The sequence below is a fragment of the Scomber scombrus genome, chromosome 21, assembly GCF_963691925.1.
Source record: "Scomber scombrus chromosome 21, fScoSco1.1, whole genome shotgun sequence".
NCBI lineage: Eukaryota > Metazoa > Chordata > Actinopteri > Scombriformes > Scombridae > Scomber > Scomber scombrus.
In genome coordinates this window covers 14,818,955-14,846,887 of record NC_084990.1, presented here as the reverse complement: position 1 = coordinate 14,846,887, position 27,933 = coordinate 14,818,955, and the positions used below count along the sequence as shown (strand labels likewise).

Here is a 27,933-nt window from a genome sequence, read left to right as displayed (position 1 = left end):
TTAAGAGAATGCTTAACTGTAATGGAATGTCTTCAGATTTCTCTGAAGCTTTTCACAAAAAGCATTTGGTAAAATGTGGTAGTTTAGTGTAACCTTGTACCAGCTGTAGATTAAATGTAACAAATGCTGTGTATTTGTGTCAAAGTTCCAGAAAGGAATAAACAGGAGTGTGATTATTTTCCACTGAGGCAATGCTATAAATTTTACTGTTTTTCTACAGAGACATGATGAAAAGTAATGACAGTAAATTGTATTTGACAGTTGTTATCTGTTCTCAAATTCCCCAAATATTATCGCATCATTTATTTTGTTGCCTCGAGTTTTATCAAGTTTCATATGATGGGATATTCACAGATTTCACAACCTGACAAACCAGGCATAGAAATAGTGGAAGAGGGTAGATTAAACAATAATGCAACAAGACAGCATTCTGGCACATGGAAAAGATTATTTATTTGGGTCCTGCTCTTCAAATTACTTAGTACTCTTAGTAGTCTATAGTTGCTACGTTTACATTAACATGATCTTGCAGTAAATCTATTAAAAGTGTTTTAAGTATGACATTAAATAAAGTTAAAGTTACATGAAACTCACTGGAATTGTGAAAATCTTTTGCATATTTATACAATATTGAGGGTTTTTTCCCCCATTACTAGAAGATCTGTTGTGGCTAAGATGACAAAATTAGGTTATTGTAATGATTTCCACATATTAAGATGTCACAAATTTGTCAAACAATAAACAGTACATAAATCAGACAAAATATGTGTTCTGATGTGACAATTGAAAAGGATTGGTGATTCCCACCAAAATACCTCAATAATGAATAATTGGTGCAATCAGTCCAACCACAACCACACAACTTTTACATAATGTACAAACTCATATAAATACAGATAAAGTGCGTTTCCCGTTAGTCTGTGGTGTAAGAGTGTGTTTTCCTGACATCTTTGTCTGGCTTTGATAAGTCATTCTGAGTTAATAATATACTGAATATTCAACATCAGTGAAACAATTGCGCAACAAGACGGCATAAAAGAAGAGTCCAGGTCTCCACACAGCGCACATTTGGGTAACAACTATCCAGGAGGACAATTAATTAGGTAAGAGGTCTTTTGGTTTTTGGACTATGAAATTGATCTCAGCAATAATCTAATCCTCTCACACTTTTATTCATACAGACACTTGTGCACAGAGAAGTGACGTGTTGTGAAAACATGAAGACTGTGATTCTTGCTGTCCTGGTGTTGTTGGCTGTCAGTCAGGGTGAGTTCATATTCAGCATACACCCAGTGGTGGAAATTAACTAAGTACATTCACTCAAGTACTGTAATTAAGTGCAATTTTGACGTTCATTTAATTTACTTGAGCATTTCCATTTGAACCTACTTTATACTATCACTCCACTACATTTCAGAGGGAAATATTGTACTTTCTACTCCACTACATTTATTTAACAGTTTTAATTCAATGAAGATTTGACACAATGGATAATATAACAAGCTTTTAAAAATATAACATTGTTAAAGATGAAACCAGTGGATTCCAACCTTTTTGGCTTTTGACGTCTTAAAAAAGCAGTGTGTAGTCAGGGTCACATATCATATGTCTATTAGTTGTTAACAACTCTAAACTTCTCACATGGTTTCATTTCAAATGCTCAAATGACCAAAAATAAAAGATTAGAGAAAAAGTCAAAAACTGAAAAAAAGTGTTTATCAGAACTTTGTTTTTCTTCTTTTCTCTTCCTTCAATCATTTCATGACTCCTTAAATTTATCTGGATGAGTATGTAAGCAGCATGTTACTCTTGTAGACCAAACCACTACTTTTACTGTAATACTTTCATTACATTTTGCTGCTAAAACCAATGTATTGTTACTTATGTAGGATTTTTCATGCTGGATGTTTCCTTGTATTCAAAGTATTTTTACACTTCTGTATTGGTACTTTTACTTTTAAAAAAGGATCTGAATACTTCTTACACCACCAGAGACACCCCAGACCTGCAGTCTCTTTCATCAAAATGGAAATGAAAATGCAGCATTAGTTGGATCAGAATGGTGCAAAAGGTTATCATTTAAATTTTTTCCCCCAGGTGAATCCTTGTCATGTTACTGTGGAGGTGCGCACAAACACTGTACAAGTCAAGTAGAGACGTGCTCTAGATCAAACACTTTCTGTGGCAAAGTCATGCTTCCTGGTGTTATCCGTAAGTATTGAAGTATTCACTCACTGTCTGCTCTGCTAAATATCCAATGGTCCACCACTGTCATTAGTATTAAAACAATAAGAAGAACAACATGTCCTAACTGTTCATCCTTTCTTTTCCCATGTTTTCACAGTTCCCCTCATCCAGGGCTGCATGACATCAAACGACTGTAAGCGTTACAATAAAGGCGAAATATCATCCAATTGCTGCAGCATATATATGTGCAACAGATAAATGAACATTATCATTATGAACATCAACATATCTTGCAATACATGAATACTCTGTTGTGTGTGTTCCAGTATCTTTGTAATAAAAAGCAATGTGTTACAAATTCATCTATTTTTTTGGCACTTCTATTTGTCTCTCTTATTCTTTCTTCAATAGTTTTTCTCAAAAACTTGGGCTGGTTAAGTTTCATGCAATCTAAATGGTTTGTTCCCTTCCAGCAGACCATAGACTGTGAAAAATAATGGCTATGTAGCCTTAATGACATCTATCAGTGGTTTGTGTACTTTTGAAACCTTGACCATTTTGACAGTCGCTATCTTGGGATTTGGAAGAGAGGGTGAAGCTGATCCTAATGCTAGCTGCTAGCTTGGTTAGCATGGTGCAATTACAGTCTATGGTTAATGGTGATAATGATCATTTTAATTGTTGCTAGCAAAAAAAAAAAGTTTAAAATCACTAAAAACATAATGTACTTCATGGAGGGTCTTTTAGTACAACCAAACAAGACTTAGGTGACCTAAATGTTAAAATTAACTTTCATGAACTGAAAACACACTGAAATAGTGATGGCCACGTTCATACTCTGTGAATCTGGGGTTACTTCACGGTTATATTACCTTCTTGCCTGTGAGGGCACCTACCTGTCACTTATATAAATGAACCCCTGGTGCAGTTGTTATGAATAGGGAAATTAGCTAAAGAAACCAAAACTGGTTTTATACCAGGCTGTTAACATGATTATTTATGCTGTTAAATTGGATTTTTTACATGGGGGTCTGAGGGAATTGATTCGCATTTGGAGCCTGCCTCAAGTAGCCAATCGAGGAACTGCAGTTTGCAGTTGGTTTATTTTTCAGTTGCTGCTTTTTCCTATCATCTCACAACTGTCACTTTCCATTAAAGGCATAGTTACTGCATTCAAACTATTTTCCAGGTTCTGAGTAAGTGAAATAATATATAAAATACATAAAAGTATAGCATAAGTCTTAACTAGACCCTTCTTACAACAGCAGCATATAATCTACTATCTGGTGCAAAGTATACTTTAATTATTTTAAAATATTTTTCTTATGTGTGCAGCATCTTGTTTTGCAACTACTTTATGAAAAGTGCTATCCAAATAAATAAACTTGAGCTTACATATAAACAAACATCTTAAACATGTTGCAATGTCAATATCTCTTAGTTAACCAGGCAATGTACACATTAAAAGCTGTCTAGCATTTTATTGACAGTCCAGCTATGTATGAAGTTTTGGCCTAATCTTGTTTCCACTGTGTTGACACAGTAGATATCACTCTGTTATGTTCTGTAAACATGAGCCACAGACGTATCTGTAGAAAAATATTTATTTTAGTTTCTTTTTTAATAAGCAGTGACCATTTCACAAGCATAGACATTGCTGCTGCATAAAACATACTGTAAAAAATCCTCAAATAATAAAAATATAGAACAAATGTGATGCTTTGGCTTAGATTTAAAGTAGCATCTCAAATCATTTTCAAAATCTGAAAACTTTAAATAACCTTCATTTATATAAATGAACTGTTATTATGTAAGAATCCAAAAATGTTGTTATTTTGTTAATATTACCATCTATAAACTCCAAATTACACCTGTTTTTTCAAAAACTTTATTATTTTATTTAACAATTTAAAAAACAGGTTATATGTACACAATGTACAAAACGGTATACATTCTGGGTACAAATAACAAATACAAAGAAAGGTAAATGTATATGTAAAATAAAATGTACACATTTAAACTGGAAATTAACGCTAGGCGGATGGGGATCTATATAAAGTTTTTTAACATAGCACAAGTTACAGTTTTAATTGCTTTTGGGTTTTAGGGAGGATTGAATTGAATTAATGTATTGTTTGCTAAATGCAATCACATCAATGTCTCTTTAAAACAAAAAAAATGTAAGTACATTTTTAGCTGGATAGACTATACTTATGAATAAGTTCAAAAGAAATGTCCTTAACTTTAGTGATGATTAAGTGCCAAGCCTTCATACAAACAGTTTACGTCATTAAACAACCTTGTTCTGACGTCACGTCATCCAGCCATTTCATTGGCTGTTCCATTGCGTCACATGACAGAAGAATTCAGGAAGTATTTTGGTTACGACTAGGCGGAAGCGCATAATTTACCGAACCTGAAGTGTTTCAGGAAAAAAGGGAAAACTGCTCAACGAGGAAGAACACGGTTATAAATCATAACACACAGGACGGCGTAGACACTGTGTTTCGTGGCTGGTAAGAATGTTGGCCTGTTATTTGTTTGTTTTAGTCATTTTTCCTGTTAGCCGATGTTAGCATTGCTAATTTAGCCTCGGAGCTAACTTGTTTTTGTTTTCTCATGCCGTTAAAGTTAAAAATCAGCTAGTTTAATGTTGTAATCAGCGCCTTTATCTAGTATTGTGGCGTTTTTAACTACAATATTAATCCAAGTTGCTGTTTAAACCTACCGAGTGAATATAAATACATCTTGTGTCATGAACTGTTTATCATATTTTAATTATCATTGGATGTATTTTTGAGACTGATGACAGTGGTTGACAGTATAAAACAAACCTAACGATGATATATTGGACAGTAGTTATGATATAACCTCATAACATAAAGGTTAGATATGCAACTAACGATCATTGACGTTATGGTGTAAACTGTTGAGTATTTTCTTGATTCATCGATTAGTTGTTTGTTTCCCAGATGTTTTGTACTGGCAAATAATCCACAACCACAAATAGATTCAGTTTTGTACAATAGAAGATTAAAAGTAACCAGAAAATATTCACGTTTAACCAGAAAATTTGACTCAAAATGATTAATAAAACGTGACAATAAACAATTTTATCGAGTAATCGTTGTAACTCTTTACAGATCCAGAGAGAGATCAAGTAACTGATTTTGCATTTGAAATATTCTTTAATCACAGATATATTTTAAATATGTTTGCATTGCAGTTCCTTATTACTTATCTGCAGACATAAATGTGCAATATACTAATATCAGCTGTGTGTCCCTTCATCTGGTTTATATCAGCTATATTGGTTGCTGAGATGGTTGAGATATAGTTTGGTGACTCAGCTGTTTATGGATGGTGACATTATCAAAGAAAACATGAAATGATAGTCAAGATATTGGTTTGAGTGTTAGTGCATTTTTAAGAATGCTAGTTACTATACTTGTTTTAACGGGCTATCAGTCTAAATATATTCAGTTTACTAACTGGCATGAAACAGAGAAAGGCAACAGAAACAGCAAATATTAATGTTTCAGAAGATTGAACTAGTGAGTATTTGGTATTTTTGCTTAGAAAACGACTGAAAGTATAAATCAACCATCAAAAAGTTGCAGAAAAATGTTGTAGTTGGTCTGTTTGCACTTTTTTATAATGTGTAAGAGCTACAATAATTAAAATCTGCAAGTTACAGTTTGTATCTGAGTCTGTAATGCAGCAGAGAGAGAGCAGTCATGTTTATGATGTGGCTGGAAATCATTTATGTTTATGCTAAGTGAATCTGATGCTGAAACAAGTGGTCAGGTAATTGAATGGGCAATCAACAGATGATTGATCTTGAACAAATGTGATATTGATTTATATAATAATTCATAATTTATGTTCTTGATTATTGTTATTTAAATATCAAATCTACTTTTCAAAGCAGATCTGTAACATGAGACACTGTAACACTTTAGCCCTTTTTAAACTAAATTTTAGCTTGTTTTCTCATAATTGGCTCCACTGATTACGATGTCTTTATTTCTCAAGGAAGACTGGGTTACTCCACCTCTGTACATCACGCCTGCTTCTTGTCACCAGGAGTTTACCCCTGACGTCGTTGTCGCCCATCATCAGTTCCCGACTCACTGATCTCAGCTCCCCTCCCCACCTCTCAAGTCTGTAGTTTCAGCCCAGCTCAAGTTGTCTCATCCAGAACAGCCTCTTATCTCTGTCAATGGCGGGACGTGGTGGAGGAGCATCCAGGCCTAATGGTGCCGCAGCAGCAAACAAAATCTGCCAGTTCAAACTAGTGCTGCTGGGGGAGTCAGCGGTGGGAAAGTCGAGCCTGGTCCTGCGTTTTGTGAAAGGCCAGTTCCATGAGTACCAGGAAAGTACAATTGGAGGTAAGAAACACACATCTTGACACTTGAGCCAGTAAATTCTGTGTAAATGGATGATGTACGTAGGTAATGGTTGAAATGTTCCCTAATTAACATAGTCAAAAGAATTAAGACTACAGATCTGAACATTCAAGATACTTTATGTCACCAACATGTTTTGCTTGGTAACAAAAAGTGCTGCAGTTCAATACCCAGCCATAGTGTCCATGTAGTTCACTAATTAAAGCAAAGGCCCTGTCATTTCCATATTATGTTACTAAAACATTAACATAACAATGATGTACATTTGTCCTTCTCAGCTGCCTTCCTGACACAGACCGTCTGTCTGGATGACACCACTGTGAAGTTTGAGATCTGGGACACAGCGGGTCAAGAGCGCTACCACAGCCTGGCTCCGATGTACTACAGAGGAGCCCAGGCAGCAATCGTGGTCTACGACATTACTAACACAGTAGGTCTCACCTGCAGGATCGCACATGGGGGACAGAGCCTACCCAGCCACTTGCAAATGAGCTCTGATGGATTATTTACTTGTTTACTTGATTGTAACTTAAATTGAAGAACAGTGGTGTTGCAACAATGCATTTTTATTACTTGTATTTTTTGTTTGTTTTTATTTGTCAGTTTCAGTGTTACTAGAGGTGACAGATACAGCTTAATTTAAACATTTAAAGCAGGACTGTGGCAAATATTATGAGTTAAACTGACATGTGACTTTAAAAATATCTTGTAGAGGTGAAGTCATGTCAGGTTAACCTTGTGGTGGAAAGTGAAACCAAGGTTAAATACAGCTGTGATATGAAGACTCTAGGTGAGAGCAATATTAATCAAGTTTGTTGCTTTTTTTAGGATACTTTTGCACGAGCAAAAAACTGGGTGAAGGAGTTGCAGAGACAAGCCAGTCCCAACATAGTGATCGCTCTGGCCGGCAACAAGGCAGACATTGCAAACAAGAGAGCTGTAGATCTTCAGGTATGAAAATATAAATATGAATCTATTTTACATTTCAGACTTTGAAATCCTTGCCCTAAACATTGTGTTGAACTTGTGTCTACAGTCAATTTCTAATATTCTCCTCAATGCTTTGTTCTCAGGAGGCACAAACATATGCTGATGACAACAGTCTACTCTTCATGGAGACGTCAGCCAAGACTGCCATGAATGTCAATGAAATTTTCATGGCTATTGGTAAGTGTGTCACTCCTAACAGATGGATATCTTAGCAGTTACGTTCAAATTAGTGATGTGAATCGTCACCGTCCTCACGATTTGATTTACGATTCAATTCCACGATGCATCATGATGCATCTCAACATATCACATCCGAGTTATTTGCTTCACCTCAGAGTTGTTTAATGCTGTAGTGTGTGTTGGTCAGCTGCTCTCGTTTGCTACTCTGCTAGCGTTAGCATTAGCTGCGTGACGGCATAGCCAGTTCACAGTATACTTCACGTTCATCTCACAAAGGTAATTGTTTAGTAATTCGATCAAAACCTACTTGCAACCGCTTCCTTATTTTAAGATTAACTCTAGGGTGTGCGCACCACAGACTGTTTGGCCGCTGCACTGTCGTCACAGTTAAGTTCTGCCTCTGTCGTTGCGTCAACATCACGTTATTAACTAATGTTTAGAAAACAGATTCCTGGCTTTTGTGAATAAATGCAGAATCATCCACGTCTGCATCGCAATGCATCTAAGAGTTGTTTTTTTTCTTCTTCCAAAATCTCGAGTTAGAATATAACCTACTTATTTCTTATTGGTGCAATTTAACACATATTCTAAAAATGTAGACCGACGACTTTTCTTACCTGGCCTGAAGTACCAGTAAGACGGTTAGATTTTACTGACACTTCAAGAAAAACTGTGCTAAACAACAGGAAAACTACAGAGCCCAGCAGGTGACAATTTTTGTCGATAAATTAGTAAATGTTACATAAATGGACATGATTTGAAGCAATGCTGTAACATATGTCGAGCAAAACTGCACTAATTTACTCAAGTGGCTCATTCCTGTCAGATTGTCTGTGGCCTGATAACTTTCATGTTGAGGCTCTTTTGTTAAGATGTGAGATGTGTGTTTTTGTGGGAAATGGTCAGCCGGGTGAAACAAGATATTAATATAAAGGAATAAGCGATGTATTTGTTGGCACTAGAAAGACAAAACACATGTGCAAGCCTGTTGCTGACAGTCAAAATGCTTTTCTTTGAATGGGCGGAGAAGCCACAACAACTTGTAACTTCAGTTCCATCTGCTGCAGTAATTTGGACATTTGACAATTTGGGATCAAATGTTTGCTAATTTACTAGGTAGGCAAGAATGATTTTTTCCCTTGTGACACCTGAAAGGCACTGAAGAAAACAGTTTTAGAAATGATAGAAGTTTCTGTGAGAAACATAACGTGTATAATGCTATGTGTCAATAAGCTGCAACTCTGAACTTATAAATTGGCAATATGTTGCACCTGCCTTACCCCTTTTAGCAAAGAAGCTACCGAAGAACGATCCTCAGGGTGGAGCTGGACCAGGAGGGCGGACCAGGACAGGAGTGGACCTACAAGAAGCCGCTCCTCAGGGCCGCAGTAGCCAGTGCTGTGGTGGCAGTAATTAGCAAGTACAAAACAGTGTACTTTAGTGAGCGAGCCTTGAACATGGTTTTAAGGACAGCACGTAGCTAAAACCCAGAAAGGCAGGCAAGGGCAGAGCCTCTCGCCACTCCTGCACTTAAACTGAGATTACAGATGAGATTATCTGGATACTCTTTGATTAAAGGAACATTTTTTTAAAGAATCATAAGCTAGAGGGAATAACAGAGATCCCTCACTACTCTTCTCTTCTGTCTTTGCCCCCTGTATCTATCTACCTCCCTGTTCATCCTCAACCTCTGTCTCAGTTGATTAAATTCTGTCTTAAATGATTTTTTTTGAAGGGTGATATTGAGGTTTTTGCCATTTTTTTGTGTGTGTGTGTGTGTGTGTGTGTGTGTGTGTGTGTGTGTGTGTGTGTGTGTGTGTGTGTGTGTGTGTGTGTGTGTGTGTGTGTGTGTGTGTGTGTGTGTGTGTGTGTGTGTGTGTGTGTGTGTGTGTGTGTGTGTGTGTGTGTGTGTGTGTGTGTGTGTACTATATATATTATATATATTTACATATACACACACATATACATATATATTTTGAGTTGTTTACTTTTCTGCTCCTCTCATTTCCCCTTCTCATTGATCATCATTATGAAAAATAAAAACACCCAACTGTCACAACTGAAATTGCAAATGAAAGAGCAATTAAACTTACGGGGTTTTTGTCACATTGCAATTGATATCTCAGCATTTTGTCGCTCTTTTTAGGGACCTGGGTCACACCACAGTGATAAGGAAATCTCTAGACGTTGCTTATTGAAGCAGGTCATGATTTGTTAGGCTACACATCTGAAGATGTTTTTGAACTGATGTGCAACAAATGCAGCTGTTTGCATTCATTGTGTATTGATACCTGTAACATCAGAGAGTTGTTAGCCTTTTTTAAGAGAAATGTGAAAATAACTTGTAAATCTAAAATAATAAATAACATGAAAAATGATGTCTGTTCTGAGTCGTTTTGCAGTGTATGCTGAGGCAATGGTGGACATTTCTAATGAATTAGTGGATATATGGTTCAGTGTAAGAAGCAGAACAGCCTCAAAGTGCCACTAACAGAGAATTTAAATGCTTATTTACTGTACTGAACAAATAAAAGACTTCCTGTCTCTGAGTCAAAAAAGAATCACAATAGTTGGTTAATGTAAATCCTTTTGAGATGATCAACTAAAATCAGAAAAAAAAGAAAAGGCATCTGTATTACATTTGTATTTGTTATCTGCCTACCTTTGTATTATCTTTAGGACCTACTATATTTTAGTTAATCTGGTCTGTCCAATGTCTTCATGTGACATATTGATAGTATACAAAATTCAGTATTGGTATTTCAGTTTAGTATGTTAGAACAAAAGGTACAGAGTGCATAGAATAATGTATATTCAAAGGACAGTTTATGAAAAGATATATGTTTGCCAGCAAGGTGTATTTTATCACTTGATTTTGGTTTGCTTTAAGGCTACGCTCGTATGATCTGATGATTATGATTGTTTACCTAAATATAACATTCATGTCATGCAGTTGACTCAAATATACTGTATACCTGGGTGTTTCTCTGCCTTCTGGTCAAGGTATGCTGAGGTTGGTCAGCCCCCTGACTCTTAATAGAAAGTAAAATGAAATACCTGTTCATGTGAATCTGACATGTGGCCAAAACAGATTTCATGTTACAAATGTACATTTGGAGGCAGCTGAAGTGATCAAACATTAAAGCCAAATGAAGCGTCAAAGAAGCAACCACAGTAAACGTTTCCAACCACTAGATGGAAGCATCACCACACTGGAGTCTACATGTAAGGTGATGTGTATTTAAACAGTGTATGTCTTATTACAAAGGTTGCAGTATTCTGTACTCAATATAGAAGTGTCTAGTATAAGATATTTTTGTGTAGTATAACTATATATAAGGTATAAAATGTTGACATGGCTATATGCAGAAAAGGACACATTCTTGACCACAATGTAATAATTGTAATACCTAGAAGATGTTTGCATTTGTATGCATGTGTGTAAAGGTGGACAGTATATAGACTGCACATGTAGGAAGCCATTATTGGCTCTTTGAAAAAAGCTGTCTTGCAGAGAAATAATATGGTAGTGATTTGCTTCATTTGTGCTACCGCTCAGCAGGGTTTCTGCAGGTTAATGCAGCAGTTCACTTGTTATGATGAAAGGTGCCCTTTTAATAGAGGTGCCCATAGCTGTTTGAGGTTTTAAGTCTATTACTTGAAGAAACTGTGTAATATTTTAAAGGCCCTCCATGACATTGGAGGGTTCTGTCTGTAAGACATTTTTAGAAATGTGTGTGGCATCAGTTTGAGCAATGTAGTAATACAAAGCAGTATCCCATGGTGGAAATTCATATAGTTGCCAGTTTATTAGGTGTACCTGGTTAAAACTAATACAATAAACCTTCATGAAGGTTGTAATGTTCCGTTTAGTTTAAACAATTTTAGATATATGTTGATTCAACTTCATTTTGGAGGCTGTTGTATGTGGTGCAGTTGATTATACTGAGAACATGTTATCCACCCCATTTAGATCAGAGAAAAACAGGACCACAATTTTAGTTTGGGTGAAATCAGTGGCTGATTAGAGCTTAATGTTGACCATGTAAAAATATAAAGAAACATTTACAACTTATTTAACAAGACTAAACCAGGCTAAGAGCTCTGTGAGGTTGTACTGTGAATATTTTGAACGAAACGCTTAACAGCATTAACATGCTCACAATAGCAATGCTCACATGTTAATGTTTAGCAGGTACAATGTTTACTATGTTCACCGTTCCTTAGTGTTTTAGCATGCTAATATTTGCTGTTGAGTACTAAACATAAAGTTGAGGGAGGTATTTGGTTATAAACTTGATGAATGCGCCAGATGAGTTATTTCAGTTCATCCTCAGGTGAACATGAGACATGTTAAAACATACAATATCAACCAAAGTCATAATCGTTCATCATCTGGGAACCGTGAATGTCTATCATGTATAAAATTTAGTGTCGGGCGTACAGGTGGTCGAGTGGTTAGAGCGTCCTTTGCTTCATGTCACACCCCCATCTCTCCCCTGTTTCCTGTCTGTTTACTGTTAAATAAAGGCGTCTGCCAAAAAAATCTTTAAAAAAAAACAAACAAATAATGTCAATCGACTATGTTGAAGTTGAAATACTTAAAAGGGTCATTGCAAACTGGAGGTCAAATGATCATATTTGCACCCTGAATATCTGCACCAAATTTCATGGCGATCCCTCCAAGAGACATTTTACAAAAAAAACCAAAATCATTCTCTTGGTAGCATTAGAAGAAAAGTCAGGGGATCAAATCCAGCAGGATTCATCCTCTGGGGACCATGAATGTGTGTTCAAAATTTCATGGCAATCCATTTTATGGCTATTGAGATATTTCAATATGGACCAAAGTGGCAGACCTAATGACAGACCAACACTACCATCCCCCAAATCTCAACACTTATTATTTCAGGCTACAGCGCTTCGATTTGAAAACCAGTCGGAATGAGCATTTTATCTGCATACAAGCAATTGATCTAGAAGAGTAAGAATTCATTTGAATATACATAGACAGGAAATATTAACAAATAAATATGTTTGGTTTCAAAAGGTTTGTTTGTGTTCTACTCACAGGTATAACACATGGTTTAAAGCTTGTCCTCCTGGTCCAAACCTCCTTGTTTAAAAACCCCCAGAGATTTTTAAACTGGAAATGGTGTGAACTGTTTTCTAGGCTTAGTTGTGATGCATCAGACCTTACATTAACCCATTTACCCACACACACACACACACACACACACACACACACACACACACACACACACACACACAAACGCACACACACGCCTTGAAGATAGGTAGCATCTCTGCCAAAAGCAGGCGGCCGCTCTGTTCACAGTAAATGATTTCTCATTTGTTGAGCTGTCAGTCAAGATGTGTTCTGTCAAAAAAGAAGCTCATTTCATATTTGGCCTCTGTGAGTCATAATGGCTTGAGAGCCGGACTGAAATTGACTGTGTTTAGAGGATGAGATAAGCAGAATAAAGGAGATGTGCCCTGAAAACAAATGCAGCCTCGCACCTTTTACACATTCACATTTTGTTACAGTGATATCCATTTTTTGCTTCAAATTCGTAGAGCAAATGACACAGGTAATGTGTCCAGAACCTAGCCTGAGAAAGGAGTGGTTGTCATAACAACAAGGATTTTCGGATTAGCTTTAGCACTGTAAATGTGTTTTTCCTTGAGGAAGCACTGGCCCAATTGTACAGCACAAGCCCACTTCGAAAAGACAGAAACCAGTTAAACATTTCCAAATGCTCGTTCTGATGGGTTCCTTCTATCTTCCTATACAGAGAGAAATGTCATTGAATACCAAGGGCACAGGGATGCCATATCTGGGTTGTATTCTGTGCAGCGGTTTGAGATTCCTGCAGATAGTAATAGCGTGTGATGTGGTGCGATAATTGTCTCCTATCTAAAATGAAACATTCAGCAGTGTGGTGCAATGGGATGCTATTGAAAGAAAGCACAGTAAACATGTAAAATATACTAATTTTTTAAATATCTTAGACTCTGTTGCATATATTTACATATGCTGAGTTTGCTAAAGACACAAGTTTTCTTTCAGTAAAACATTCAGTGATCACAGATGACTTTTAGTCAAGCTGTCTAGTCAAGATTTATACATACAATACACACTGAAGACAGGTGCTACTTGCTCAGAGTTAGATGAGAAGATTGATTTTTAACGCTTGGTTGGGGAGATTTTCTCGCAGCCTCACACTCTTCCCAGGAACAAAGGAAGAAGGTATATTTATAAGTCTATTTCAGCTCCTATACGTGGCTCATTTTGTCATTAGTCTATGATTTTTAGGCCCAAAAAATTCTTTAAAACTTAAGCGATAACGGCAGAAAAACAAACAATACCTAAATTGTTTTAAGATAGGGTAGTGTAGGGTAGCTTTATTGATCCGCCTAGGGGATCACAAAGCCAAAACACATTTAAGATGTTTCAGGTAATTTTGCAGATTACAGACCTTTCATTGTCTTCCTTTTGACACTTCCTCCTCAGGGAATCATTCCCATCTTGAGTGCCTTTCCATTACTGAGAAAACTCTATTTGAGTGACAATTTGACCCTCAGAGGGGTCAAATTGACCCTCAGAGGGGTCAAATTGAACAAAGATGTACACGTCAGGAAGACATCTTACCCAGAATGCACTGTAATCTTTCTTATTTTCACTGGCTTTCATCATCATTTATCTTCAATTATTAGGCGCGCATGAGAGTAATTGTGTTCTGTTTTCAAACGCTACCCTCTCTGTAAATGACCACTTGCGATGTATGGCAGCTTGTATTGCTCAGTGTTGAGGAGAAGTAGAGTAATGCATGATAAATGAGCAGTGGGACACATCTCATGTCTGGCCTTGATGACTTGTGACTTGTGAGGTAAAAGAATACAAAGGAGGAAAGGTCATGTGGGTAAAAAAAAGTCACAGTTTAAGTAACTTGGAAATGGAAAATGTTTACTTGTTGACAGCTAACTTACTTTCTTTTAACTCACCCCTTTTTTGATAATTTTCCACATCATTGATATGCCATTTACATCAACGGTCATTATCCTATTGACAAATTTACTGTATATCTTTACTAGTTACTTTTTAGGTGGGTTGAAAGTATTTTTTTCTGTTTATGGTCTCTCTCCTGCCATCATGTACATCAATTTCAGAAGCAATATGCTCTTAAATTGCCATTTTCATTGATTTAAGCAAGAAAATCAGAAACAAACCAGTAATAGGTTAGAGTAGTAAATTGATAAATAACAATTCAACAGCTTATTTTTTTTATTACAGACTAAAATTGTATGAATGTACCAAAAATGGTACATCCTTTTTTCAAACCTTTTTTCTGAACATAAAAAACAGCAGAAATGTAAGTGTGCAGCCCTCTTCTCCAGCTCTTACCCATATCATAAATCAATCATTGAGGAATCTTAAATTAAAGTTTTGAGTTGCAAGATTTTACTGTATGTCAAATTGAGTCAGAAGGTAGATATTGTCGTCACACTCAAATACTCTTCACCGCCGAGGCTCAAATCGTTCCAGGCTGTGAACTGCAGTCATTATCTGGCTCCACCATTCACAATGGCTGCTATTCTTCTCCTTCACATTCAAGCTCTATCTTTTTAAATGAACCACTTGCATCCTTCAAGTGCCATCTCAATCAAACTTTGAAGTCAACACGACAGAATGAATACGTTTACAAAACACTAGTTGCCATAGTGATAAGGCAAACAGAAATGTGCGGCATCTGGCCGTGTAGCAGCCGGGTTCTTGATAATTCTCGGACCAGAGGAATAAAAACGTCCTTTAATAAGAGCACTCAAAATGATGATGGAGCCGAGTGCCGGCATTAACTTTGATGCAGGGAACATGTTGATTGGGCTTCAGCTGCATTGAACTGGAGCAGCCGGATCCAGTCTTAACAACAGGAGGCTGATTCTACTATTGTGGGAGTATCCAGTTTGAGCTAGCTATGTGTGTATGTGTGTGTTTAGCTGTTGTTTTCTATTGTGTCTGCACACAAGCAGAGACATCGAGTGACTCTTGACGAGCTGTGATATCTTACACCCTTGTCTCTCTGCTTCTATGTGCATACCCATACCTTTATTTTTAGGGTTGCTGACTATTGTTGGGGTCAAGCAGAGTGCCAACAGGACTTCAATGAGAAGGACATAGCTCAAACTCCAAGTATGTTTCCACCGTGCATCCATCACCGTCCAGCTGACAGCTGACCCAAACGCACACCGGCTTGGCTGCAGCACATACAGGCATGTGCCCGTGTCACTGTACTCCTAAATTCATCTGCAGGAATCTGCTTTTGAACACAGTCCAACAATGTTAATGAGGGGCTCTACAGGGGGCGGGTCTGGAGAATGATGGCCCCCCAGCACACAAACACGACCTAAAGGCGAAGAGGATTTGACATGTCAGAGTGATACAACATTTTCCTTTGAACCCTTGACTAATTTATCTTACTCCAAGTGGCTGTTATGTAGTAGCAGGTTTTTAATAGTATTGTTTATGGATACACATTAGCATTGTTAGACGGCTGTAAAAGTGCCAGCAGGTGTTTTTCAAAGACTATAAGTGAGTCCATGCAAAAATTAAGACTTTCGCTGGTCAAAATAAACAAATAATGGCACAACTACATCAGTCTTAATACAACAGGAGTCAGATTTTACTCATGATCTGCAACAGTTCAGTATTTGTTTGTCATGTCATTTAATGTCTGAGCACTCAAGTAGATTCAAAATTTACAACCAGTGAGGAAAGCAAAGTATGTTCTCAATGAGGTTGAATGCTGTTTTATGTGAATTAGCGAGTAAAATACTGTACTGTCCCACACAATATCAATAAATGAAGCACCATTTTAGTCATCAACCCCAGCCACTGATTGAACCAGCATTGCTTATCACTCACACATCAATCACAGCCATTCTCACAACAAGGCGGTCCGTTTAAATATATGACTCCCACCTACACTGACCCTTGCTACACCAATGCTGTCACTCACGCTGCTGCTGGCAAAGCTTGTCACCACCACCACCACCTAGCCCCCACCTTTCTGGTTCAGTGTCCCATCATGGCTCAAGGGTGAATCTGAAATTCATGTCATGCTTTCAGCCCACTCTGCATAGGGGTTTTACACTGTGCTCCTTGTTTTAGCTTAGCATGCTTCTGGCTAATACAGGGAGCATCTTAGAGTGGAGCCATCAGTGCCATGCAAAACTCGATTACCATTTGTTGTGATAAGTTGTTTGATTAGTGTTAATACAGAGGAATGTCAAATATTACATGCTGCAAAGGTAGTTGTCAAAAGTTATACACTAAAAGTCACTGGGTTCAGATCTTACCCAGTTTGGGTCAATACAGCAGCCATGCAATACTGGTTTATGGTTACCCAGAAAACCACCCAAGTTGATGATGTTATTTTTATTTGACTGTTGGGTTATTTTTACCTTGGGAAGCAGCTGGATCCGTGAGATCAAGATATCACAAGATGACATGAGAATCCATCTTGTCAGGGTTCAAGCTGTGTTGTTATGTCTAAACCTCTGGTGGTTTGGACAAATCAGTGTCACAAATTCAGTTGCCTCGCAAGGTAAGACAGTGATGGACGTTAGGGTTATCTACCCAAACTAAAGCTTTTTATAATCTATTCTTCTCTTTTTAAATGTACATGTCAGGTTTTTTTTATTGGTTGTTAATTACTTGTGCATCTTTCGAATGTTATATGAACATCGTTTTGCTTAACTATTACTAAATTTGTGACAATTTTCAGCTGAAACTTGAGCTTGTTATGTGTAACACTGGGTCATAGTAACAGATTGGTATGCCATTGATGCTATAAAACTCCAGTAAAATGTAGACGCAGTGATCTTCAGCATGTATTGTCCTCCGTGGCTCTGAACGAAGCCTTTTAAAGTATGAGAAATGAATTAACTCAGCTCAGCCTTGGAGACAAATTCATAACCCAAAGCTTGCATTACAGTCTGGAGGAATTTGATAGATGTGGGCGTTTATCAAGAAGAAAGGTACTTTAAGAGTAGAGTTGAGCTGAGTAAAGCTTTAATGTCCCTAAAGAGTAACTTGGCTTACAGAAGGCAACAATAATAATAATAAATACATAAAAGAATACAACAATGACTCAAGACAGCAAACAATACAAAAGAATACACAAGAAAACTGGTTATCACATCACTAGAGGAAGTAAGCAAAATCAATTTTTAAAAAGTGTTTTTAATTGATATCTCAACCTCTGCTACTTCAATTGTCACCATTCTTTTCAAATCTGCCTTTATGGGGAAGTGGAGAAGTCTTTTAAGACTATGTACTTAATTTACTGAGCAGAGCCCAGCCACTAAATTGACCTTGACATTAGTTTATCACAGATATTTTGATATTGGTTAATAGTTGCAATTTAAATCAATATTGCCTAACTTTAGAGGATCCAGAAATGTTTGTGTAGCCTTTGCCATGTGTTTATGTTAAAAGATAAATATTACTTAACACAGGCTATTGTTATTTGATTTCTTTTAACTTTCTCCTATCAATATCAGCCTCATATTAACCTCACATATCCAGTTTGATTGGGCTATAATAGGAACCTGTATTGTCTCTAATATTGTCAGTTGTCTCACTGAGTAGCCACATGAAGGAATAGGTCATATAGAGAGTGAAATATGTTGGGGGAAAATTGCCTTTAATAGGCTCCCATTTAAAATGCTGCATTATCGTCGACATTGCCATTCACATCATTTGCTGTGACTTCACTACAGCCACAGACAATCTTTGTGTGGCATCAAAAAAAAAAGTTAAGTCGTGTTTTTCTAGGCAAATTTTGGCTTTACACATTTCAAACAGTTAATTCCCTGCTGGCTCTGTTTCTTCTTTTGTTTTTTATTTAGATTTTTAACACCGACTGATTTCATTTGTCCTTTCCTCCTCTCTTCCTCCTCGTGCGCAATGATTTGGTATCTCTGTCGCGCAGGCGGCAGTGGCACAGCGCGCGCACATTATCCTCGTGGTTATCTTTTCTTGACTGGCTCGCGGGACTGAAACGCCTGCAGCTGAGCGCGCGCTATAATCTGTGACAGCTGGAAATGGACAGCAACACCGGAGGAGCTGTGAAACCGTCTCACACAGGTAGATAAACGTGTTTTAAAAAAAATATTACTACGTGTCGAAGCTGTTTCTTTGTTATTTGTGTCCGCATGTCATTTTGGACACTAATGTAGACTGCTGTTGCCTGTCGATTAAGTGTTTCTACTACAGCCTATATGTCTCTTTGCCAAGAGATGCATTTATTTTGGCTAAAACTGTCACAAACCAACAAAACATAACGACAGTATTCCTCACAAATCCTGTAAGGACGACTTTCTGTAGCTCTGTAAATATTTTTCTTTCATTTTTCAACATTATTTCCTCAACACAGCTTACTTATGCCTTGTGATGCCATACTTTTTTAAATAATAACAATAAATAATGTTAATTGGTATTTTCAGTGCAGATGCTTAAGCAGACCCTGAACCACACTGATGTAAATGCTTAGGAAATGGTGTGTGTGTGTGTGTGTGTGTGTGTGTGTGTGTGTGTGTGTGTGTGTGTGTGTGTGTGTGTGTGTGTGTAAATATATATATATGCCCTAATACAATTTCTGGTAGCTGTTAACTGCTGTTGTCTCCAGTATAAATAGTCTAAACTTTTCATAAAAGTAGAGACACAAAAGTCAAGTTGTTCACTGTTATGTCTGCCATAGTCATATACAGCCAAATCATTTCTTTGGCTGTAGTCCTGTTGAAGGAGGTTAAAGGTGTAAAGGTGACTAACTTGATTAATGAATGGAGTAATTATTTTTGTCCCTGGATTTCAAGAGTGTTGGCTCTGTCCACAAAGGTCTCAGTCAAGGTGTGACTGCCTGTTTGTGTTTCTGTGCGCTCATTTTAACACTGTAGCCCTTTATGTATGTGTGTTCGTGCATGTGTGCAGATGTTTATGTGTGTCAGCCACAGAGAGGAAGAGGTGGCTTTAGCAGTTAACTGTAAGTACCAAAAACACTGCTGAATTTTTCATCAAGTGTCCCTTTGACAAAATAGCTCTCTGCCGTACCAGCTACCAGTTTGTTTTGATTCCTCCTTTTTCTTGTCAAGTAAGGTCATTTTGGCTTCTTGAAGATCTCATCAGATATGTTACTTTGTCCTTTCAGTAAGGCAAAAAGTGACATCAATGATTCATATTGTACACTAGTGATCATTTCATTTTCGATTATCCTGCCAATTATTTCCTTGATCAATGAATTTGTTGCAAAACAATAAATATTAACATCTGGGAAGTTGACATGAGTTTATTTTTGTCATTTCTCCACAAAAATTAACTAGTCACTTATCAAAATAGTTGCTGATTCATTTCGGATTGACTGCCTAATGAGCTCATGGTTTAGTCTACCAATTGTGTCAGCCCTGTGGTTCAGTGCTATACTCACCCACATTGTTTAGTGCGTTTTGTGTCAGCATTTTTTGTCATATTTCACTGCAGTCTGTGAATCTTCTTTTATACTGTATGTCTTTGTCTCACTCAGTCATCACTGTGAGTGTTGCCATGGCATAATCAGCTACTCAATTCAAGCAGAGTAGACCAATTTAACCACCCAGCACTGGCCACATCATCATCTTCTGCATCCTCTTAAAATGACCTTGCTCTCCGCCTTCCTCCTCTGCGTCAGCTTCAAACCTAAATGACTCCAAATGACGCCCGTCTGCCTGCCAAGCACTGCCGCACCTCTGAAGAGATGTTCTTTCCAACTGCATGCAAGCAGTCATTTTCGCTGTGAACAAAAGGTCCTTGATTCATCAAATCCCGCGCCTCCTACTGCCCACTCCCCAGAGTGATGCTGTAATTTTCACCAGCACTCCTCCTGTGTGAGGCTGGGAGAGTTTGTAGTTTTTTTAACACCTTGTGTGATTCTGCTGGGTCTTAGTGTGTGCACAGCTGGGCCAGACTCACACTATCCAAGCAGCATGAAGACTCGCTTCCTAAAGCAAGATAACACTAACTATTTGTAAAACATATTTCATACAGAACATAAACTCCCTGTGCTTTTATGTAAAACATATTTTACATTAAATACGTTAAGGAAACAGACTAAAAGCAGTTTGCTCACAGCAGGCACATAAAAAGCATACAATACTTATTGTTGGAAGGCAAAGGTTAATCATTTTTACGTTGCTTTTAATAGAAGTGATAACCTCTGTGACTAAGCATATAAATATAAAGCACAAGATTTAGGATTGACCTATGCAGAGCTTACTCGCTTAGTTCATTAATTGAGTAGCTGCTTGACAGAACATTCATCTTCAACTATTTTTGTTAATGGAATAATCATTTCAGTCATTTTTAAAACAATATTTGCTGGTTGTAGCTCCTCAAATGTGATGATTTAATCCTTTTCTTTGTCCTACATTACTATAAAGAGAATATGATTGGATTAAACAACTCTGGGAAATTGTATCGGGCATTTTTTACTATTGTTTGACATATTATGGACACAATGATTTATTGATTAATTGTGAAAAAATGAAAATAATCATTAGTTGCTGTCCTAGACCCATGTGACAGCAAGTAGCAAGTGCTGTGTAACCTGAGACGTGTAGGTGGCTCATAGCTTTCAAAGAGGGATAACATATTATGGAACAAGGCCATCCAGTGCTTTGTAGTCCCAACAGTAGCACTGGAGAAAATGAGCTCAGCTATATTCTATATTTTGCAATTGAACTGTACTGTACCTTTTCCCTTCCCAGTGTTTTAAAAGATAGGTTCACGTTTTTTGTGCACTGAAACAGCTATTGGTCGCTGTAATTGTTTCTGCTGTCCACAAAGAAATCCCCTCCTGAAGCAATTTTAGTGTAAGAGATTTGGGACAACGGGCCTCGCTCTGTGCAAAAAATGGACTTTAAAGTTCAGCTGAAGTTAATATGAAACTGCAGCAGGTTACATGATCTTTAAAGTCTTTTAAAATTCCCCCTTTGTGCTTCCAAGGACAGCGTTTTCTTACTCAGCTGTGGTGGAGGGACAGTAACACAAAGAGGGAATTTGGTAGTAAAAAGACTGTGACTGTGGAATATACCCTATTGTCTAACTGAGACTGCTGAAGCTTCAAATTAGCTTTAACGTTAGATTTCATTTATGCATGAAACGAGTACTGTGGATTTCATTTCCCATCCCTTACATTGAAATTGCTCAAAGAAGGGATCTGTCGACAGAAAGAACAATAACCTATAACCCTTTCCATGTAAATACGGGTATGTAAGCATTTATATTAAGATAGACTTGAAAAATGTACACCTATATACTTCAATATTTACTGGGGTTCAGTGGCCCATTTCATGAAATGATTTGTGAGCATTGCTGCATTTATATGCTCACAGACTGCAGATACATTACAGGACTTTGCATATGCAGGGGTTGCAAGTATTGGTTTGGTGAATGTAGCATGTAGCAAATTTGGTGAAACATTGTTCTAAGCAAATATTGAATTTAGTGAGTTTAATTAAGTTGTTGGTCTGAGTTTAAATGTTTCAGGAATTCAAAATTAAGGAAAAACAATTGTTTTGTTATGTAGAGCTGCAAAGATTAGTTGATTAATCAAGTAGTCACCAACATTACTCTTTATTTCAATAATTCTCTTCATTTCAGCTTCTGTATTTCAATTTCAGAATATAATGTATTATTACAAAGTTTATATCACAAATGCATATTTCATGTTCATGGTTACTTGACTTTTGGGGCTCTTTTAGTTTCTCTATTTTGATTGTTATGCATCACAACACTAAGGATTCCTTGTATGTGTAAAACTACTTGGTAATAAATCTGTTTCTGACACAGACAAAAAAAATCAACTATTTTATACTCGATTAATCTCTGAAGTCACTTTACGTTCGATGGTTCTACCTTATCCAATGATTCAAAAATGTTGCTGTTTTCTTTGTCTTCTACGAATTAAATCTTTGGGTTTCGGACTGTTGGTCGAACAAAACAAACAAACGTGAAAACATTAAAGATTATTTTGTTTTATATACCAAAAGGTTAATTAATTGGGAAAATAATTAGCAGAATAATTGATAATGAAAATAAATCATTAGTGAATTATGTGTGGCTCTCCACCTCTACCTCTCTATGATGTCTACCTGCAGAGCCAGAACCTCATGTCTGTGATGCAACATATTCCTTCAGTTCTTCAGGTTCATACATGTATAAGGCTGGGTCTGCAGCTCCAAGATCTTGCAGCGCTCCTCATCCCTCATGATCCTGCACCTAGCAATAGGTCACACTCACAGATTACTTCTATCCCAAACATTGGTGATGAAGTTGAGTGGTCAGCCTATCTTTTGCTCCCTCTGTAACTTTCTCTCCCACCTCAGAGCGCTCTCCTCTGTACTTTGGCAGTTGGCTGCTGCCGTCTGTCTCAGTAAAAACCGTCATCTGTGAAATTGAGAATAATCATGTGGAACAAGATTGGGATGGGAGCAGCTTGAGCTCCAGCCTTTCAGTGTCTATAGACTCATGGCTCCTGCTGATAAAGTCCACCAAGGATTGAACAATCACCCACAAAACATTTTTTGTTGATTTGTGAGGAATATTACTTTTTGTCAGCAGAGATTTTTTTCTAGCCTATAAGATTCATCTCTCTCAAGCCTTTAGTGTCAGGGCAGTAAATTACCACAATGGCGAATAACTACGCAGAGCAGTGTTTTCTCAAACACTACAAACACAATGATATTAAGATATTAAGAGTCAATCGCACTATACAGTACAGCTCACATGGGGTGGTTTATTACTGATATGTTCTTTTGTTTCCTTTGTGAATATTCCACTGAAACTATTCAATTTTGACTATTGTATTGCCCTTAAGGCTGCAACTAATGATTATCTTCATTATTGATTCATCTGTCAGCTATTTTCTCAATTAATTGATTAGTCCATAACATTTCAAAATGGTGAAAAATGTAAATTCCAAAGATGACAGCTTTAATTGTCTTGTTTTGTCCACAACTCAAATACATTCAATTTACTGTAAAGGAATACTACAGGAACCATATAAATATCAATATTCGCATTTTATAGGCTAGAATCAAAGATTTTCCTAAAAAAGTGACTCAAAATGTTTAATTGATTATCAGAATTACTGGTGCACCAGTGTGGATAATGTGGTGGCATATAGCAGAAATGGAATATAATATTCATCAGTATGTTTTAATGTTGCTGCTGTATAATGTGGACAGATTTACACTGAATCATACATAATCAAACATAGCCTCTTTAGATTGTCTCTGTGCTAACCTTTTCTTTACACCCTGAATAATGCAATTACAGAGAGCAGAGTACATGCAGGTTACAAGTCACTTATGCTGAGTAAAATTACAGTTTCAATACAGTTCCTTTGGCATGTGTCTCATACTGCCTTAAAAATGCAGAAGTGTAATCATGTATAACACATTTCATGCTTCAGCTGTCATTTTGAATGCACAAGAAAAATGCATCTTTTTAAACTGGCAACCTGAGATTAATTTATGTAAATTACCCACTTTGAAGATGTAGGAGAGACATTTCTTTATTTTTAAGGTAGTATTGAACCCATTTTATTTTTCACTGAAATTACTGCACGTGAGTTAATGGTTACTTGTATGTTTTGTACAAAGACAGCCTGCTAAAGATAATTAATTTTAATCCATTGTGTCTTTCTAGACTGTTAGTATCAAACCTTTGTTCTGTTGCTAAGCACAATATTCATTACCCTCAAAACCAGAGAAAGCACATTCTGTAATTTCTTGTTTATGAAACAATGTGACAGTGTAATCAAAGTCTCACAATCTTAAACTGGATGAGACATTTGTGTAAATTGTATCACTGTAAATTGCTTTACTACAGGTATTGTTCATAACAGGGTAATTTTCTAGCCCCTTAAAGGTACAGATGGACAGTGCCACCTGCTCTGTGGCGCCCAGGACCAAAGGTCTTAAATCAGTCTGGGTGGTCCATCAATAGCATTGGTCCACTAAACAGAACATAGCTTTAAACGCTCCTCACACCAAGATGTGTCACAGGTTTAATTTCTCTAATTCGACTGTAGAGCTTCATCACTACTCATTTAGAGTAATATCATTTTCATGTGGAAACCAGATGTGTGATGTTTACAAGTTTTTTAAAACTATAAATTAAGGATTTTCCAGGGATTTCTTTAGGCGATCTTCTCAAAACTAGTTAGTTAAACATGAGCTAATTGACTTTTTTGTAAAAGCTCCCATATTATGTACTAGGGCCCCCAACTAACGATTATTTTCAGTTTCACTATTTTTAATTTTTTAATTTGTCTCTAATACATCCCTAAATTGTGGAAAAATACAAACCACAGTTCTCCAGAGTCCAAGGTCTTTAGATGCCTAATTTTTTCCAATTTCTAAAAAACAAAGATTTAACAATGATGTTAAACACAACAAAGCAGCAAATTCTCACACAGGAGAATCTGCAAACTGAGATTTTGCATGACATTTTTTTTGTTGAATGTCTAATTGATTAATTGGATATTATGAGCATGATTTCTTTTAAAGAAAAAAATAATAATTTAGAGCATGGTCCCTGGATGATCCATTTTTATTGTTTTTCATTAGAATAGTAGAGTGACAGAGATGATTGGAAAAAGAATAAAAGATAAACGAGCCCACATAATCATAATTGTCAAAGAGTACCAGCGTTCTGCGGTCGTGTAACCACCAGCGTGACTCATTGCAGCCATTTTCTGCCCTGGCTTTTATTGTTGCACCTCCTGCATGTGTTGTTGACACACATTTTCTCTGCAGATGACAGTAGCGTGGCAAAAATGACACGGTAGCAAATGTTTACTGTAGAAAAAACACTTCTGTCTTCATTATCTGTGACTAATCTGACCAAAAAAAATCCTGTATCTAGCCACAGTAATAATTTTAAATGGACTGTCAGTGAAATTACAAGCCATCCTAAAAGGACGCTTCCCAGGTAAAATGCATGTGCAGCGCCTTATCACAACAGACTCAACAACAGATTGCTCTTCTCCAAACCTCTCTCTCTCAGACTGCCTCACCTCATATACACTGAAATGGATTTCTGCTTAAGTCTCCCATCAAAGATGTAATGGCTCTCGGGCTGTGTCATTACAAGTCAGATGACAGTCTCCTTCACACAGTGGCAGCTTAAACCTGCCTCTGGACTGATAACTGTGATCTTTATTTGGCTGCTTAGAAGTGAAGACTGTGGCGAAGCCACCCCTACGACTCTCTGCTGATCCCCCCACCCAACAAACCCCTGTCAGCTGGAGCACAGGGTGGAAAAACAATCCTTCAAGGCACTGTGAAAATGTCAAAATGTCCACAAGGATCAATATAGGACAGATAATGACAACACGAGCTGGTCAATATTAGACTGTAATAAACAGAAAACTGAAGATAGACAGGCTTTTCTGGCTATGGTTAACTGTTTGGTTACACCTACAGTAAGTAGTTTTCACAGCTCGTATATCACTACACTGACACTATGAATCATCTTCAGTGAGGCTGGATCAACAGCTTCACTGTTGGGAAAAATATTAAAAGCTTTTTTGTTAGCCGTCGAACTCTTGAAGGAATCTGAATCTACCTGGAGATAAAAGAACATAAATACTGGCTGTTAGGAAAGAAACTTTGATATAATGCAAACATAACAAACAGAATCAGTCTCTTTTTGCTGCTGTGTCTTTGTGTCATGCAATATCAATACACTCAGTAGTGAAGTATCCTGAAGTGATTGTCCAAAATTATTTTGGTTAGCAACCGTATCCTCCACATGTATTAAGCAGTGAATCACACTTAATAAACACACACACACATTTACAAACCAAACTAAAAAAAAGCTTTCTGTTGGGTTATATGTGGACGCCCACTCTGGCATGATGTATGTATTGCAGCAGCACTGATAGTCATATGGACAGAGAGCTGGACCGAAACCTTGAGGGCTGTGTGGGAAGTTGAATTTTTGTACGCTACATTACCTCTCCATTCCCCTGTGGCTGCATTGCAGGTACAGATTCAACACATCAGGCAGCAGAGTGAAGATGTCTCTTTTAGTGCTTGTATGTAGTGTATATATCTGAGTACGGCACACACATACACTTATATATGTGTGTTGTACTTAAACTGATATGTTGCTGTTAAAAAAACTGCATATTTATCTTATACTACCCTTTATGCAGCCACTCAGTTCAGCCTCTGTCTGAAACAGGCTGTTTTAGCTCCTGTCTCTTTAAGACACCTCCCCCGATGAGCCCACTCTGCTTTGATTGGTTAGCTTCCTGAAGCTGCCCCTCGACAGACTTCTGGCTGTTCCCACAGAATTATTTACTCAAAATGTCAACTTCTCAAATACATCTGTACATGTCCAAGGCAAAATCCAACCTAAACAATGTGAGAGGACAATGTTAATTGAAGCGACAAAAAATATGGACGGAACAATGAGATGTCAGATTGATGGGGGGGGATAATTTTGCATGATAATTTTTTGAAGTTTGACAGAAAGCTTTTGACTTGCAGGAATCATTTTACATATGTTCACCTCATTTGTTGTAACTTTGACTGTTTAACATAGACATCCAACATTATAGCAGTATATAAATGACAGAAGATCCCAAGAAACATGATATGTCCTCTTTAAATTATTTCACTCAATTCTCAATGTAAAATAATTATTTTGACTTTAAAGTTGTCAGACATCAGGGATTCCCTCAGTGTTTTATGTGTTTGAAAAACAGCAATGACTCACTTCACCTGGAATTGAGACCTCCACAAAAAGCTATATTCTTTCATGGAATAAAACATTAACCTAGAGGAAAATAGCAGATGTGCTATTATACACAACAAATGCCAGATAGTTAGCTCATCAGTGTCCTAGGGGAACCGTGAATGCTTTAGACATCTTCACAATGAGTGTGTTTATATGCACAGAAGTATCCTGCTTTTGAGTTTTATCTTGTGTTTGATCATATTTTTGGATATATAGCTAGTTTACATGAAACATGAGAAACCTGGGTATTCATAGCCATATTTACAGTATCAGGACTTCTGATCATCATTGCCCATTTGTGTCTTGATTTTCTTAACATCT

The 27,933-nt window shown here is 37.1% G+C and overlaps 1 protein-coding gene and 1 long non-coding RNA gene across 3 annotated transcripts; both read left to right on the top strand.

Moving 5' to 3' along the window:
* Window positions 1-1,033: 1,033 nt before the first annotated feature.
* On the top strand, window positions 1,034-2,549 carry LOC134003540 (uncharacterized). Its single transcript, XR_009927646.1, has 4 exons — window positions 1,034-1,103; window positions 1,182-1,266; window positions 2,098-2,211; window positions 2,345-2,549. It is a non-coding gene; the product is annotated as an uncharacterized LOC134003540 (long non-coding RNA).
* A 2,019-nt stretch (window positions 2,550-4,568) lies between these two features.
* On the top strand, window positions 4,569-10,144 carry LOC134003448 (ras-related protein Rab-5C-like). 2 transcript variants are annotated; one of them, XM_062442660.1, is made up of 6 exons: window positions 4,569-4,703; window positions 6,227-6,578; window positions 6,875-7,026; window positions 7,425-7,547; window positions 7,670-7,763; window positions 9,056-10,144. In XM_062442660.1, exons 2-6 carry the CDS (start codon window positions 6,410-6,412, stop codon window positions 9,181-9,183), a joined length of 666 nt encoding a protein of 221 aa, XP_062298644.1. In that variant the 5' UTR covers window positions 4,569-4,703; window positions 6,227-6,409; the 3' UTR covers window positions 9,184-10,144. The 2 variants fall into 2 exon arrangements, with proteins under 2 accessions (XP_062298644.1, XP_062298643.1); XM_062442659.1 differs by having other exon boundaries at window positions 6,223-6,578.
* Window positions 10,145-27,933: the final 17,789 nt, after the last annotated feature.